Source organism: Papilio polytes, unplaced genomic scaffold (assembly GCF_000836215.1).
Source record: "Papilio polytes unplaced genomic scaffold, Ppol_1.0 DF824191.1, whole genome shotgun sequence".
Classification (NCBI taxonomy): domain Eukaryota; kingdom Metazoa; phylum Arthropoda; class Insecta; order Lepidoptera; family Papilionidae; genus Papilio; species Papilio polytes.
In genome coordinates this window covers 1352615-1366338 of record NW_013525013.1, presented here as the reverse complement: position 1 = coordinate 1366338, position 13724 = coordinate 1352615, and the positions used below count along the sequence as shown (strand labels likewise).

The 13724-nt window shown below is 31.0% G+C and overlaps 2 protein-coding genes across 3 annotated transcripts in view; one reads left to right on the top strand and one right to left on the bottom strand.

Moving 5' to 3' along the window:
• Positions 1–3265: 3265 nt before the first annotated feature.
• Positions 3266–4789, bottom strand: LOC106110934 (pre-mRNA-splicing factor Syf2). Its single transcript, XM_013292894.1, has one exon. It carries the CDS (start codon positions 4691–4693, stop codon positions 3980–3982), a length of 714 nt encoding a protein of 237 aa, XP_013148348.1. The 5' UTR covers positions 4694–4789; the 3' UTR covers positions 3266–3979.
• A 379-nt stretch (positions 4790–5168) lies between these two features.
• The window catches only part of LOC106110882 (chloride intracellular channel exc-4), a 32623-nt gene continuing 24067 nt past the window's right edge, over positions 5169–13724 (top strand). The window contains exon 1 of one of the 2 annotated variants that reach the window (XM_013292828.1): positions 5169–5338. In XM_013292828.1, the coding sequence (XP_013148282.1) occupies positions 5270–5338 (69 nt within the window). In that variant the 5' untranslated portion in view covers positions 5169–5269. The remainder of the gene's footprint in view (positions 5339–13724) is intronic. The other variant, XM_013292829.1, reaches the window with a different exon arrangement.

Here is a 13724-nt window from a genome sequence, read left to right as displayed (position 1 = left end):
TAAAAAAAAATCAAAAACTGTTAAACTTGAAGCTAACATACATCCATTTTATTCTGTTTGAAAAAATAGGTTTTGTACATGTTTTTTGACAATACAAACCAACTGTAAAGCGATAAATTTACAAAAATGCAGCAAACATCACATATAGTTTTGGTTATTTGATCTTTACAGGCATTCTTGTACACTTTGTATTTTAAATGTATTTTGTAAATAAGAGCAATGTGATAGTTTAAATTTATGTATATCAGGTAATAAAATGTTGGTCAATAAAATTATGATTTTTTTTAACCTTGAATAATACATAAGCTTGGTGTGACTGGTTTGTAAAAGGTAAGTTTTTTTAATTAATATTTCTAACATGATGTTGTTCTTGGAATGTTGTGAAGTTTACTTTCATATATTTTTTTAAATGCTGTATATTTGCTAAGATTTTTATTTTATTTTATACAGTTCGAGCTCCTGATGGAATAACAGTTCGTCTTATGCCAGGTCGGCGAAGTAAGTATGTCGACATAGATTATACATAACAGACAGGAAATTAAAAAAAAAATGTTATGCAATTGGCACATTTCAATGAGTTTTTTCATTTTCAGAAATAGTGCGATCGTGGGTTTTATGAGACGCGATGGAAATCATTATTTATAAGTAAAACTGACTATCTTAAGTGCAGTAGGTAATGTTATTTAATCTGTGATATTCGCATTTGGTTGTTTAAAGATAAAAGTCTGATTTGATGTTGAAAAAATATTTTGATTTAACACATTCCATGCGGGGTGAAGTGTGGACTGTTTAATTATAGTGAGAATTTATGAGAATGTATAGATAAATGGGCATTTGTGTTAAAATGGCATTATTATCTATAACCGGTGTGGTTTTTAGAGTAATTGCAATGAATCAGTCCGCGCTATCCTGTAGTAAAAGATATAAAAGATAAATTTTTACCTTTTTTCCCTTTTTCTTTCCTATACTCATTGAGTGCTCTGTTACCAAATGCGAATAACTCCCTGTTATTTACATTTTAACACTGCTGCACTTAAGGTGGATAGGAAATAATTTAAATTTAATTCAAATATATGTTTTGTAGCGAATATTTCTTTTTAATAAGTATCAAAGAAATTATGTAATTCAGGAAGTACGTTATAATTGTCCGATGATATAATGAAACAGGGTTTATAAAAAAAATATTAATATCGAAAATAATAAATAACTAGTCAAAAAATGTTATAGATATTTGGTATTAAATACAAGAAAAATAGAAGGATATTTCAAAACAAACTTTAAATGCAAACTTTTCTTTTTAACTGTTTTAATTTGGATTTTTCTTATACAGGACATTTAAACAGTCATTATTTACTAAGACTATTTTATTAAAAAAAAAGTTTAATGCAGTTTTCAAATATGGTAACATAATTGTTTAATTTTCTGTAAAAGCATAACCAAATCAGAATATGACATTTGTACTATAAAAATATATAAATAAAAAACCAGTAATCCTAAATAAATAATTGACTGTAGATATCGGTTATATTTTTCGGATATCTGCTAACAGCAATCAATATAATAAACAATAGTTTTATAAACATTTAAAAATACTATTGCCAATATTGATGTGCAGTATACAATACCATAATCTCCTTTCATACTTGTTTATACCCTCATGATACGAATTAAAGTAATTTAAATGCAGAAAATTCAATATTTCAGATATTTCCTGCTAACTATAAATTGACTACTAAAGCAGTACACACTAAGATTTCACTATGATTGTGTTTTAAAGTGGACTAGCAACACCGAATTTACAATTATTAAAGCAGTTTTTCTAACTGAGATATATGTATATCCATAAATATACCGTAATATATTTTTAACCAATGTTATATTGATGCCACTAGAATTATTGTTTGTCTGTCAAAGCTGAATCCTTTCTTGCCACAGATTATTGTACAACTTTAAATAACTCGTTTTTAAAAGAAATAACAAACAATTCAATTTTAGTACTTCAATATTTATGATTAATCTTTTTTATAATGGAGTCAAGAAATAATTCAGCAATTTTCTGTATTCATTGAGAATTTTCAATTACAGAAAATAAGCCCATTTTTTTAATAGTTGTAATTTCAACTTTTTATTTGGGGACAAATCTTATCTAAATCCACAGTCAGTCTAAATCTACAGTCCGACCTGCTTAATGAGGATTCTATAAGTGAGAAAAATATTGGTTGGATTCTCGGTTAGTTCCATTGTATTTGAAATTAGATCCACTTCCTATTGACAGATTAATCTGTTAATTGGAACACACTTGTAATTCTGATAATATTGTATATGAAAATAAAACTGATATTAAATATATTTTTGAACAAATTGTAAGTTACAAATACTTTCGTTAATTACTCTGAGGTCCACATCAGTTGTGTGAACAGCCATGCTTATTGGAAAAAAATGGTACAGTTGTTTTCAAATATTTTGGGGGCTAAAGGTTATTGAGATGCTACGTATCGTATACGTACGTACGTAGAAGCGAGCCTATCATTTCCTTAAAGGCCGGCAAAGCATCGGTAGTTCCTCTGGTGATAACACCAACGACGCCTGTAACTGTAACGACGTCAACGACGCCCCTGAACCTCGATGTTTAGGGGCGACGCTGACCACCTCGGTGTTCTCGCCGCTCGTTTGCCCCCTTTAATAAAAAAAAATCAAAAATCGCCCTCTCGCATCCCGTTTCACTTAAAATTGTATTCTCCGCGATTCGCGTAAACTTAGAGCCACCAAGATATATGAAAATTACTGTATAATTTTAAAACTTGCAACATACACTGTGATTTCTAGTCGATGCTATGAATTTCTGATTTTATATGTAATAAGAAATAAGCATTTCTCTTTGTGTAAACAATTCATGCTCACTGTATATATGAGTAGGTACTTATGTAAGGTTTTATATATCTAATAAAAAAAGGCAACATCTGTGCAAGTATAATTTGAGTTCAAGTACAGATATGGTTAATATTAAGAGGAATGAGAAATCTATATTTATTCTTCTATACTTATTATTGTACACATTTTTTTGTTATATAGGATGTCAACAATCTCGATATATTTTTGAGTAATTCTTTTTATTATAAAAACATTACACTTACGACTTGCTATAGGATATATATTTTCAGGCTGTTTTAGTGAACAAATTGGAAAAATTGCGAGAGAATGGAACGAATAAAACAAGCCAATAGCAGCAAAGAATCAAAATTGCCATGGTAATAGAAACTATACATCGATAACAAATGTTTATTGTCATTTAAACATTTGGATTTTGATATTTGCAGAGCTTTACCGAAGCCTAACAATGTATTGATTTATATTGTTTTTAGATTTTAAATTGATGATACAAACATGTCTACATATGGTCTGTGATTATAGCTTTTTATTGGTAAAATTGTTGTAGAATCATATTTCACCATATTAAATAATCAAAAATTATAATGCTGCAAAGTAGAATTTTACAGATAGTGTTGCCACATTCAGGTACATAACTGGCCATTATAGAATATATAAAAAAATAGTTCTGCAAAAGTTTGGTAAAACAGAAAATGAAATGAAACCAATTTTATTACATATCAAATATTGCTTGCGCAGATGTATGTAAGAATATATATTGTTAAAAAACATTTAGTGCTTTTTAGACCTTCATTATATATACATATCTATTCAATCATTTGTACTTAATCAGCACATGTATCAAAATAAACTTGTTATTGAAATTTGTTTAATTTATTTGTTTTAATCATTCCTATATCATTAAATTATATAAAAACTATCCTTGGAGAATAATAAGGTCTGTTTTTCCATTAAAAGACATGAAAAGTTATTTGGATATAACTGATTTTTGTAAAATATCAAAATCAAGTGTAAAAAATCTTTGTACAATTTTAATAAAAAAATTACTATTGTACATGTGTATTTAGTATTTACATTTAACATTATAAAGTTATATCGCAGTGCCTCTTTCCAAATTCTGTTTAATTTCTGATGTATGCTCTCCGTAGAATCTCTCCAACTTCTTGTTGAATTTAGCATTTCTTTCATTAATGTAATCAATATCTGCATCATCATTATGAATACGACGTCGGGAGTATTTCGCGCGTTTCGCAATTTGGCCTTCTAAATCATTCACCATTTTGTCTATAGCATCCTTTCGATCTTCATGCATACCATGTATTATTACGTTAGGTCCACCGTAAAATGCATCGCCGTATTTTTGTTTCTGTTTTTCGTATTGCTCCATATCCGCTGCAGGCATATTCTTTACAAGTCGATTGTATTGTCTTACTGTTGCTTGCTCATATGTCGAAAAACCTTGATCAGGGTTCTTTTTCTTCTTCTTACGTTCCAGTCTTTCTGCCTCTGTCGCTGATATGTTTAATAACTTCACTCTGTCGTACTCTTTCCCTTCTTTAGCCGCTTCTTCACGTTTCTTCTGATCCTCTAATAACCATTCTGCTTGTCTACGTTTCGCTTCGTAATTTGGAGGAAGTTTATTTCTAGCCTCTTCCGCAACAACTTCTTGATGATTATGACTTCTTGCTTCGTTTCTAGCTGAGTGAAGAGAACGAAGTCTCTTCATACGTTCGGCTTGCTTTTCAGAAAATGACATTTCTTTATTCGCGGTCGACGATGTTCCTGATACTTCTACTGAAGCCATTTGTAATTTGTAATATTATGTTTATTTAAGTACATAAAACAAATAACTTTTTACAAAATATTTCTGTTTTTCCTTCAATTACTCGACAAATGTCAATGTCAAACTTCCTCACAGAGTAATTAATGTCAGAGTGACCGAAAAAACTTTATCAAATAGTTTCCGTGTTGGCCAAATGAATGTACATAAAATCTATTGTTTTGTTTGATGTAATAACTAGATTTGATCTGGTACAGCGATAATTTCAAAAAAACAAATGTTAAATGGTACAGGATTAATGTTTGAGAATATTTTTTGATACCAAATGGCGAGTCTTTATGTCCATTCTGTGACTAGTGAAGTGTCACACGTCACATGTCAATATTTTGTAATGTTGGTAGAACGGTTGTGGTGTTGTTATGATGGTACAGCTAATCTTGTGTTGCAAGTATTAATTTTTTAACGTAAATGTCAAATCAAAACTTTATTTTCATATACTCTGTGTCATGGCCAGTCAGTCGGTGTTTTGATACAGTGACGGTTGTGTGTTATTGTGTGATCGAATTATAATATTTTCGAGTGTTTTTTTTGAAGTTCACGATGTCGGATGAAATCGCCGAAAATGGAACAGCGAACGGAGACGTGCCGGAGATCGAGCTGATCATAAAGGTAATATTTACTTTACACGTGTTGGTACGCGAGACCGAGATCTGCAATACTCAGTAACACGGCACGCGCAATAATCGGTCTTAAAGATTTTGAGGTGTTGGCATATAACGCGGCTTCTCAATGTTTGAAAGTATGAAAGATAATATTTTCGTGATATGAAGATAACTTATCGTTTTCAGGTATCAATATTTAGAACTTGAACATGAAAATGTTCACGATTCCTCCGCATGAAAATATGTTTTATGCGGTTATTTTATACAAGGCATATGGCACATTTGTCTTGATTGTTTAAAATTAAGCAATCTTAACTGCATTTTTTAAGATACGGTTCATGTAAATATTTTAAAAATGTAAACGAAATTTGGGTCGTGACTACATTAAAAATCGGCAAGATTGTTCGTCATGTTGCAAGACATTTATTGCTTAAGCACAATGCAATGGTGTCTTCGATAGAAAGGTCATAGCTAAGACTAGAACTAACAATTAACGTTTTCGAAAGATGGATTTTTAGCAAAAAAATATTTAAATTTTTAACATGATTATTGCAAAAAGGAGACCATTTTTATTATTTGTAAAACAGAAAAGTAACTTTTAACTTTTTTGGATAATTAAATCAAAATCCAAGGTCATAATAAATTTCAATCCTAAATGTAGCTTCAAATTAATGTCACTTCAAAAATGTTTTTGGTAATCCCAATAGAAGTTCTAATTTTGGCTGATTCTAATTATTTCTTATTATTGTCATAAATAAAAATAAACTTGCACACCTCTGTTGTACAAAATGCTATACAATCTTTGGAGTGTTGCCAACATATCTTATTTGCAACACAGCATTTCAGTTTCGCAGATTAAATACTAAAAGCATCTTTATACACCTTTACTCAATGCTAGATTTTCCTGTTTATAAGTTATTCTTGTTTTTCAACCAAATGATTCATGGCCTTAAAATATAGTTTTTTGAGTACTAGAAAGGTCAATATTTTTTTATAAATTATCTTAAAGTATTTTTACTAAAAAGACATTTGTAATATCAATTTAATGAAGACAGGCATAGATTGGCTCCTAAAGCAATGAATCATTTGTGAAAGTGATTAGACAAGTATTTCAGCTCAATTTTAGTTTTTTATCCACTTTCTAACTCTAAACCAGGGATGACAAACCTGAATGTATCTGCCATTAGTCTAAAGTCATAGGTGCAATAGAATAATTTTAACTCTGCGAATAATGAGAACATCCAAGTTTGATTCTAATATAAGACTTAACAGCAATTTTATACTGCATATTATATCTTAACTAAAATATTGTATAAGATGCCATTAGTTTACCTTCCCTGTTCGCTGTTAGGTATATTTTAATGCAGAAGTTAATGACAACTGGATAAACAATACTATAATAATATGTATAATCACTGTAAACCAGTGTGTCATGAATTAACACAACTTTCCTTTTACTAGGTCTATTACTCATGATAATGTTCTATTGTTTTGTACATATATCATTAAAAATTTACATTCATAAGACTGAAAAATATCTGTTTGTATAGTTTATTACAAAACTACAATTATGTAAAATTTGTACTTGAAAACATAGATAATTATTTAATTTGTAATAACAAAATTATTTTTACTCTGCGATAGTTAAATAATAAAATTTAATGTCTCAAGTTATAAGAAAAAACGTAAACATTTCGTGTTTAAAGAACGTAAATAATATTAATTAATTTTAGATAATCAACACTGCAACATCCAAGATGTATTGTAAGAACCTAATTAGTAATAACTAAATCTAGACTTGTTATGCTATGTGAAGCTAATTGAAATGTAAACAGACTGTGTTAGATGTGGTTATTAGAATGATTATTGTAGATTATATTATTTAACTCTAATAACTTTTACGTCATAATTCACCGATTTTTCCGCGTTTTTTGTGCGTAATTTTTCCGAAGTTTCTTTTTAAATCATATGACGTTAGTTGTCTCATTAGTCTAGTTTTTATCTTAGAAAAGTGCAAGCCCTATAACTTGTTGAGATTGATTGTGCAATGAAACGTGTCCTATAGCGAGCATTCCGCGGGAGAGAGCGCATGCGCGCCTTTGAAACAGAAACCTGCGCGAGCGGTGGCGAAAGTGACATCGGACAAGCCACTGCACACTTAACCCCCAGCCCCCAGTCTCCAGTTCCCAGTCTCCAAGTCCCCAGTCCCACTCACCACATTGATAAGAGCTTATTGACAGGTCTAAATCACCACAGCCTTGTCTTGTCTCATTTCATATGATTATAATAGTGCTGTTATGTTTCCCCAGGGGCCAAAAAGTTTGTCGCACTATACAGATCCGAATACGATCTATTGTAATTGTAATAGAACTTCTTAATTTTTGTCGCGAAATATTTAATGACAACCGTAAGTATAAAACTATACATTGGACATGTAAGCCTTTTTATCCCTGGTATGTTAATCTAAAAACATTCTCGCCTCAACAATGTCGTGTTTATTTGCTATAGTATGATTTGATGCAATTTTCCAATAATTAATTGACCGTACTATAGAGATAATGCAAGATTTGTGATCAAACGTTTGTGCTTTCTTTTTCAATGAAAGCGAGCAGATAAAAAGTATGCAGGGTTCGAATTAAACTTATGGTAACTTTATGAAATAGAGATTTTTTAAGGCGTTGTTTGATAAAATTCTGCATTGCAGTTCATAACTCCGGAGTTATTTTTGAACGAAGTTAAGACATCACTATTAACTAATATGTCGTTACAGAACACATATATTAATAGTACGATGTCTTAATGTCTTCGACTGACCGCTTAATAATGTTATAATTACTAAGATATACAATTATGTTTTTAACGTTTCTGCAACTCCCATTTTTGCAATTAAAGAAGTAATTTGAAATACCGATATAAATGGTTCGTATTATCGTGTAACGTGACTTCGCTGTTTTTATTATTGTTAAATGAATAAAATTATTGAAATTTATTATTTTAACATAATAGACAAGATAATTTCAGTATCTAGAATAGTAAAATTGTTTGTTTCTACGGCAATTACTATTGCCTTCTTTATGACGGAAACAAAAATAGAAATCTATACTTCTATACTAATATAATAAAGCGTGAACACACACTAATTCGTGGCGTTGGATGTCAGCATAGCATGTTTTTGAATAATTATATCTTTAGTAAAAAGCCCTACTTAGCCACATTTTAGGCTATATGTTTTCACGCTATTAAACTAAGGGGGTAAAATAAATTGGAATAAAACCTGATGTGGGAAAGGGACCATAAACTACAAGCTGCCAACATTATAGGAAGCATAGTTATTATGGTAAAGGTGATTTTGACATTTGCAATTGAGAATTTGACAAATGTAAACAATAAAATAAAGTTTTTATTTCATGCGGATGAAGCCGCACGGAAACAGCTAGATTTTATTAGAATAAAATAAAATACCTAAAGTAATGTTATAAACTTAATAAATGTGACAGTTTCAAAGTAAATTGTGTTTTTTATCTTTATTCTCGGCTAGGTTTTAATGATATTCTAGGTTCATTGTCTCAGATAACCTATTGTTTACCTCCGTCTGCTCCATTCTGTATTAAATTCTATTGTTGTTTTTAATCGAAAATATATTATCTATCAATACTTATGACGTCATAAGTTCCAGCCTATTAATTACCAGCTTTTGCCTACTTACACTTAAATCAAGTGAAAATCAAGTTACATGGTTCGGAAACGCATTACAATAATTTATCGAACCAAAAACAGAACGAATGGTAGCTGGGAAACTGGCCATAATATAGTCGAGGCTACCTATTAATTTATTTCTATCAAGTTCAACACTTACAGTAAATGGTATACAATGTTATTATCAAAACAATCAAGATATTGATGATAGTAAAAAGTATTAATAGGTATATATTAGCGACAACATTAAATATGTGAAGTGTACATATTTTTACATTTACTCATACTTTTAATGTTGATTCTTTTAAACCCCTTATATGACTTGTGATTTAAATATTTCGTCATTCTAGTCCCTCCCTTTATGATATCTAACTGTTCATATACATTCTAATATTATCTACTCAATTGAATTTGAATTCGAAAAACTTCCTGGTATGTTGGAATATGGCGTGTAGAAATGAAAAAAAGTTGGTGTAATCGATTTGATTTCGAAACATCGAGACGCGTGCAACTCGTCCCAAATCAGACTCGATTCGAATCAAGATGGCCGTGAACGTTTGTATCGGAGTCACGAATGAGAGGATTTGCCTCTAACCTCTCACTTTTGTTGTAAAATAGAAAAACATATTTAGCTAGCTTTTGCCCGCGACTCCATCCGCGTTGAATTAAATAATAAAACAAAACGAGTAGTCTGTGTCCTTACAGACTATCCTCTACATCTATGCCAATTTTTAATTCGATCAGCCGTTTAGGCTACAAACTCGAACAAACCTATCTAAACTTTCGCATTTATAATATTAGTAAGATTACGAAGATGATTGACTCAAAACTTTGTTTCTATCTTACATAATATATTGATTACATATTTATTACATATATTTTGTTAATTAATTGCTATTATGAAAAGTGTTCATTTAACTGTTTCAAAAACGTACGAATAGTGCAATATGTTCTTGAAACTATGTATAATCTATGTCAATTCTGACATTTATTAAACAAGGCTGCTCAGACAGATTATGCATAATGTTAGGTTACAATAGTGCGAGTTTCATATACCTTTTACATAACAGACCGGTTTCGCGGCGTGAACGACGTTTATGAGCCGAACGATTCTTTCACAAATCGTACATGGCCGACTTTCGTTGACTAAAAGATAGTTTTATCTGTCCTAAATTTGTTAAAGATCATGATAACAAATCTCGCACATTGAAATTAATAGGCTCTTTATCCTTATTCTTCAAGGTCGCCAGAATACGATAAAAGATATTTAAAACAGATTAAAAACCCACCAACCATAGACTATAAAAACAATGTAATTTGCTATCTATGCAACGCATACGAAACAATAGCGAGGGAACCTTGCAGATACGTTCGTGTTACAAACGTTTTTGCTTTCAAGATTTATTTAATACGATCTAAGAAATGATATATTATCTACGCGAAAACTGAAATGAGAGATGTGTGGCGTTTATTCGCATTGTTAATGCGGTATCATAATTGCAAGTAGACACGAGATGTTTCCTAAATCACGTAACTGCTGTAACTTATGCACGCTTTAAACTGCTCGTATAAAAATATGTAATATTACCGACATATAAAGAAAAGTACACAAATCTTCATTTTAAGAAGTTTTATGACGTTTAAATGTTTGGAAAATAAAATTATAATATGAAAGTCTATTCCTATACTAGAACGAAATAAAGGTCTAAGCACACTAGTAAGTTTTAACGCGGTCATTGCCCTAACGGTTTCGTATTAAAATGCTAATAAACCGTAGCCTATTATGACCATGACAGCAAATTTATATTTAGGAGCAGTTTGATCGAGTAATAAACTGGTAAATCGATTATCGGCGAAGAGTCGGCATCATTATATGTATACATATAATAAAATTAGAGTGTCTGTAATATCAAAAGAAAAATTCCAGATTTCGGGAAGATGATATATTTGTGTTGCTGATAACGAAAATTGCATTTAAAAAATTCTTGTCTGTCTATCTGTTTGTCCGCAAGCCGCGTTTGTTCCGGATAATCTCGAACGGCTGGGCCGATATGGCCGGATTTTCAGTGAATGGTAGCTGACACAGACGAGCATATTATAGGCTACTTTTTATCTTAATAATGCGTTCACGAAGTTGTAGGCAACAGCTAGTCGTAAATATCGTTTTAGTTGCAAGTTATAGTGTTTACCGTTTTGTCGTACTTTATAGTATAACATCTATCCCGGGTCAGATAACTTGTCTGTCTTTATCAACACACTTCATTCTACTATACAAAATGAAAGTCTGTTTTACAAATATTGTATTATGTATAATATTGTGAATGTAAAACAAAATCGAGTGCCAAAAAATAAATAAAAAAATATTTTCGTTGCGAAAATTTATTTGCGTGTTGAAAACAGTGATCCTATTTTTGCAAGCAAGTAATAAACAAGACCAAATTACGTGATAAGCTTAAGAAACCCACGAATGAAGTAAAACAAGACACAATGTATGTATGCTGAGATATCACGTCGTGACGATATATCGAATGTCTGCCTTGGGTAATTTTATTCGTATCGGTTTACAATGCGACAGAAATGTTGCAATGTTTAGAGGAGTGGCAATCCTTTGGCTTGATGACGCACTTTTTAATATGTAAAACGGGATAGAACGCGTGAAACTGATATTACAAATACAATATACGTTATTAACACGTGGCATGCCATCGACACGTCTGTGTTTATCGTTTAATACCATAACAATCGTAGGAGCAAGTAACGTGTTAAGATTTAAATGTGACGTCATCATCGAAAATCCATACAAATTTAAATTCCATAACGTCTGTTCATTTCTACAATTCTTTGTTAAATCTTACTAATATTATAAATGCGAAAGTTTACTCGTAGATGGATGGATGGATAGATGGATGTTTGTTAGAATTTGTTGCCTAAACGGCTGAACGGATCTCGATGAAATTTAGCATAGACGTAGAAGATAATCTGGAAGAACATGTAGGCTACTCACTTTTGTTTTTTTAAATTCCATGCGGACGGAGTCGTGGGTGAAAACTAGTGTACTATATTTTTAGGCGACTTCAAAAAGAGGAGGTTCTTATTTCGCCTGTTTTTTTTTTTAATTGTAACAATGTATTTAGAAACACATAGTTATAGCCATTACGTAAAATAATACTAAAGGTAATTTTTTACATTTCCCCAGTTTCTATTGTGCAATAATTTAGCGGCATTTCAACCATCACCTGTCCTATCATTATCCTGTCACTTTGTTACTCGGTGTGACTTTGTCAGCGTCAGTTTTAAAATAACCGCATCATGAAATATGAAGGTGATTGATGTGATCTTGTTACAGTCATAAATTATTTAATTCCATATAAAGAATTCAGACATCACCTGTTAAAACATATAGGAAACTATCATTTTAAAAATAAACAAGTTAAAAGTATAACATCAGAAATGGTTAACGGGTACACCGACGCTGTTCGATTATTATTTAAATTGTAAAATAAAATAATAGAAAAGTTATAAAATACAGACATATATTTATATGTATAACCCCCTTTAACTCTGTTTAAAATGTTACTAAATAATAACATTTTTTTTTAGCAAATATAAATTACGTTACAAAATATGTACGGATCAAACCGAACGGCAGTTAATAGTTTACGTATAGATTAGAATATTCCATCAAATGTAACGACAGGTGTGATACCTCGATCATTAGGGGGTGCGCACGCGCCGCTTATTTTCATCCTATGGTAAAAAATATGCTAACCAATTATCTTGCAGCTTGCTATAATAACCATAGTACGAACAACTTACGATGTGTGTGTCAGTTCAAATGTTCAAATTCATTCAATTGAATGTACTAAGCTCGTAAGTCTTCATTTCTTTTTAAGATTTCTTGTCCAAAAAGGCAGGCAGTAATTTAGCGTTAACAACTGGTCATTGTTAATGAGATACGTTACAGATTGTGTATTCGATTCATCACCTTTTTCGTTACATGATTAAAGTCGACCGACAATTGATATCGAACGATTGAACGTATGGACTATGTAATTTACTGTAACTATCGTCTCTAGATTCAATTAATACGTTCTGATTTGTTGAGCCGTGTTAAAAAAAATGGCGGGAAATTGATGTAAGATTTTATTTTATTTTTTCGCTATGGTTAGTCTAAAATAGGTACTTTAGATAAAAACGTCTTGGGTAATTTGCTAGTGGATGTGGCAATAAATTAGATTGTCTTTTCCATCTTTAAATTATCACTTGAACTTTGAACGACATTTGATAACAATAAAAATGTCAATTTCAAAATAAAACTACGTGGTTAGAATTGCAATATAAAATATTCTAGAAAGGTTACTTAATTATATTGAAGTTTTCTGTCAATTATACAAATATGAAAGATAAAATATTTTTAAATGAATACGTTCTCAGCCCTAAGGTGATGTAAGGGTTTATAGTTAATACTTCCATCGTTATCGACGCCCTGACCGCATATGGCGCGGCTGCGTCCGCAGCTGTCAGCCGTTATGTCGCTTCCACATTCAAATTCGAATTTTAAAAAAAGAACGACACTAAACCTCCTTAGTTAAATGTCATGTCGAACATCTTTCAACGCTGTTCAATTGTTTTTAATTGTCTTTATGGCCAGTTATTTTAGAGAGTGAATGAGAAAAAAATGTTATTTGTCCATTATT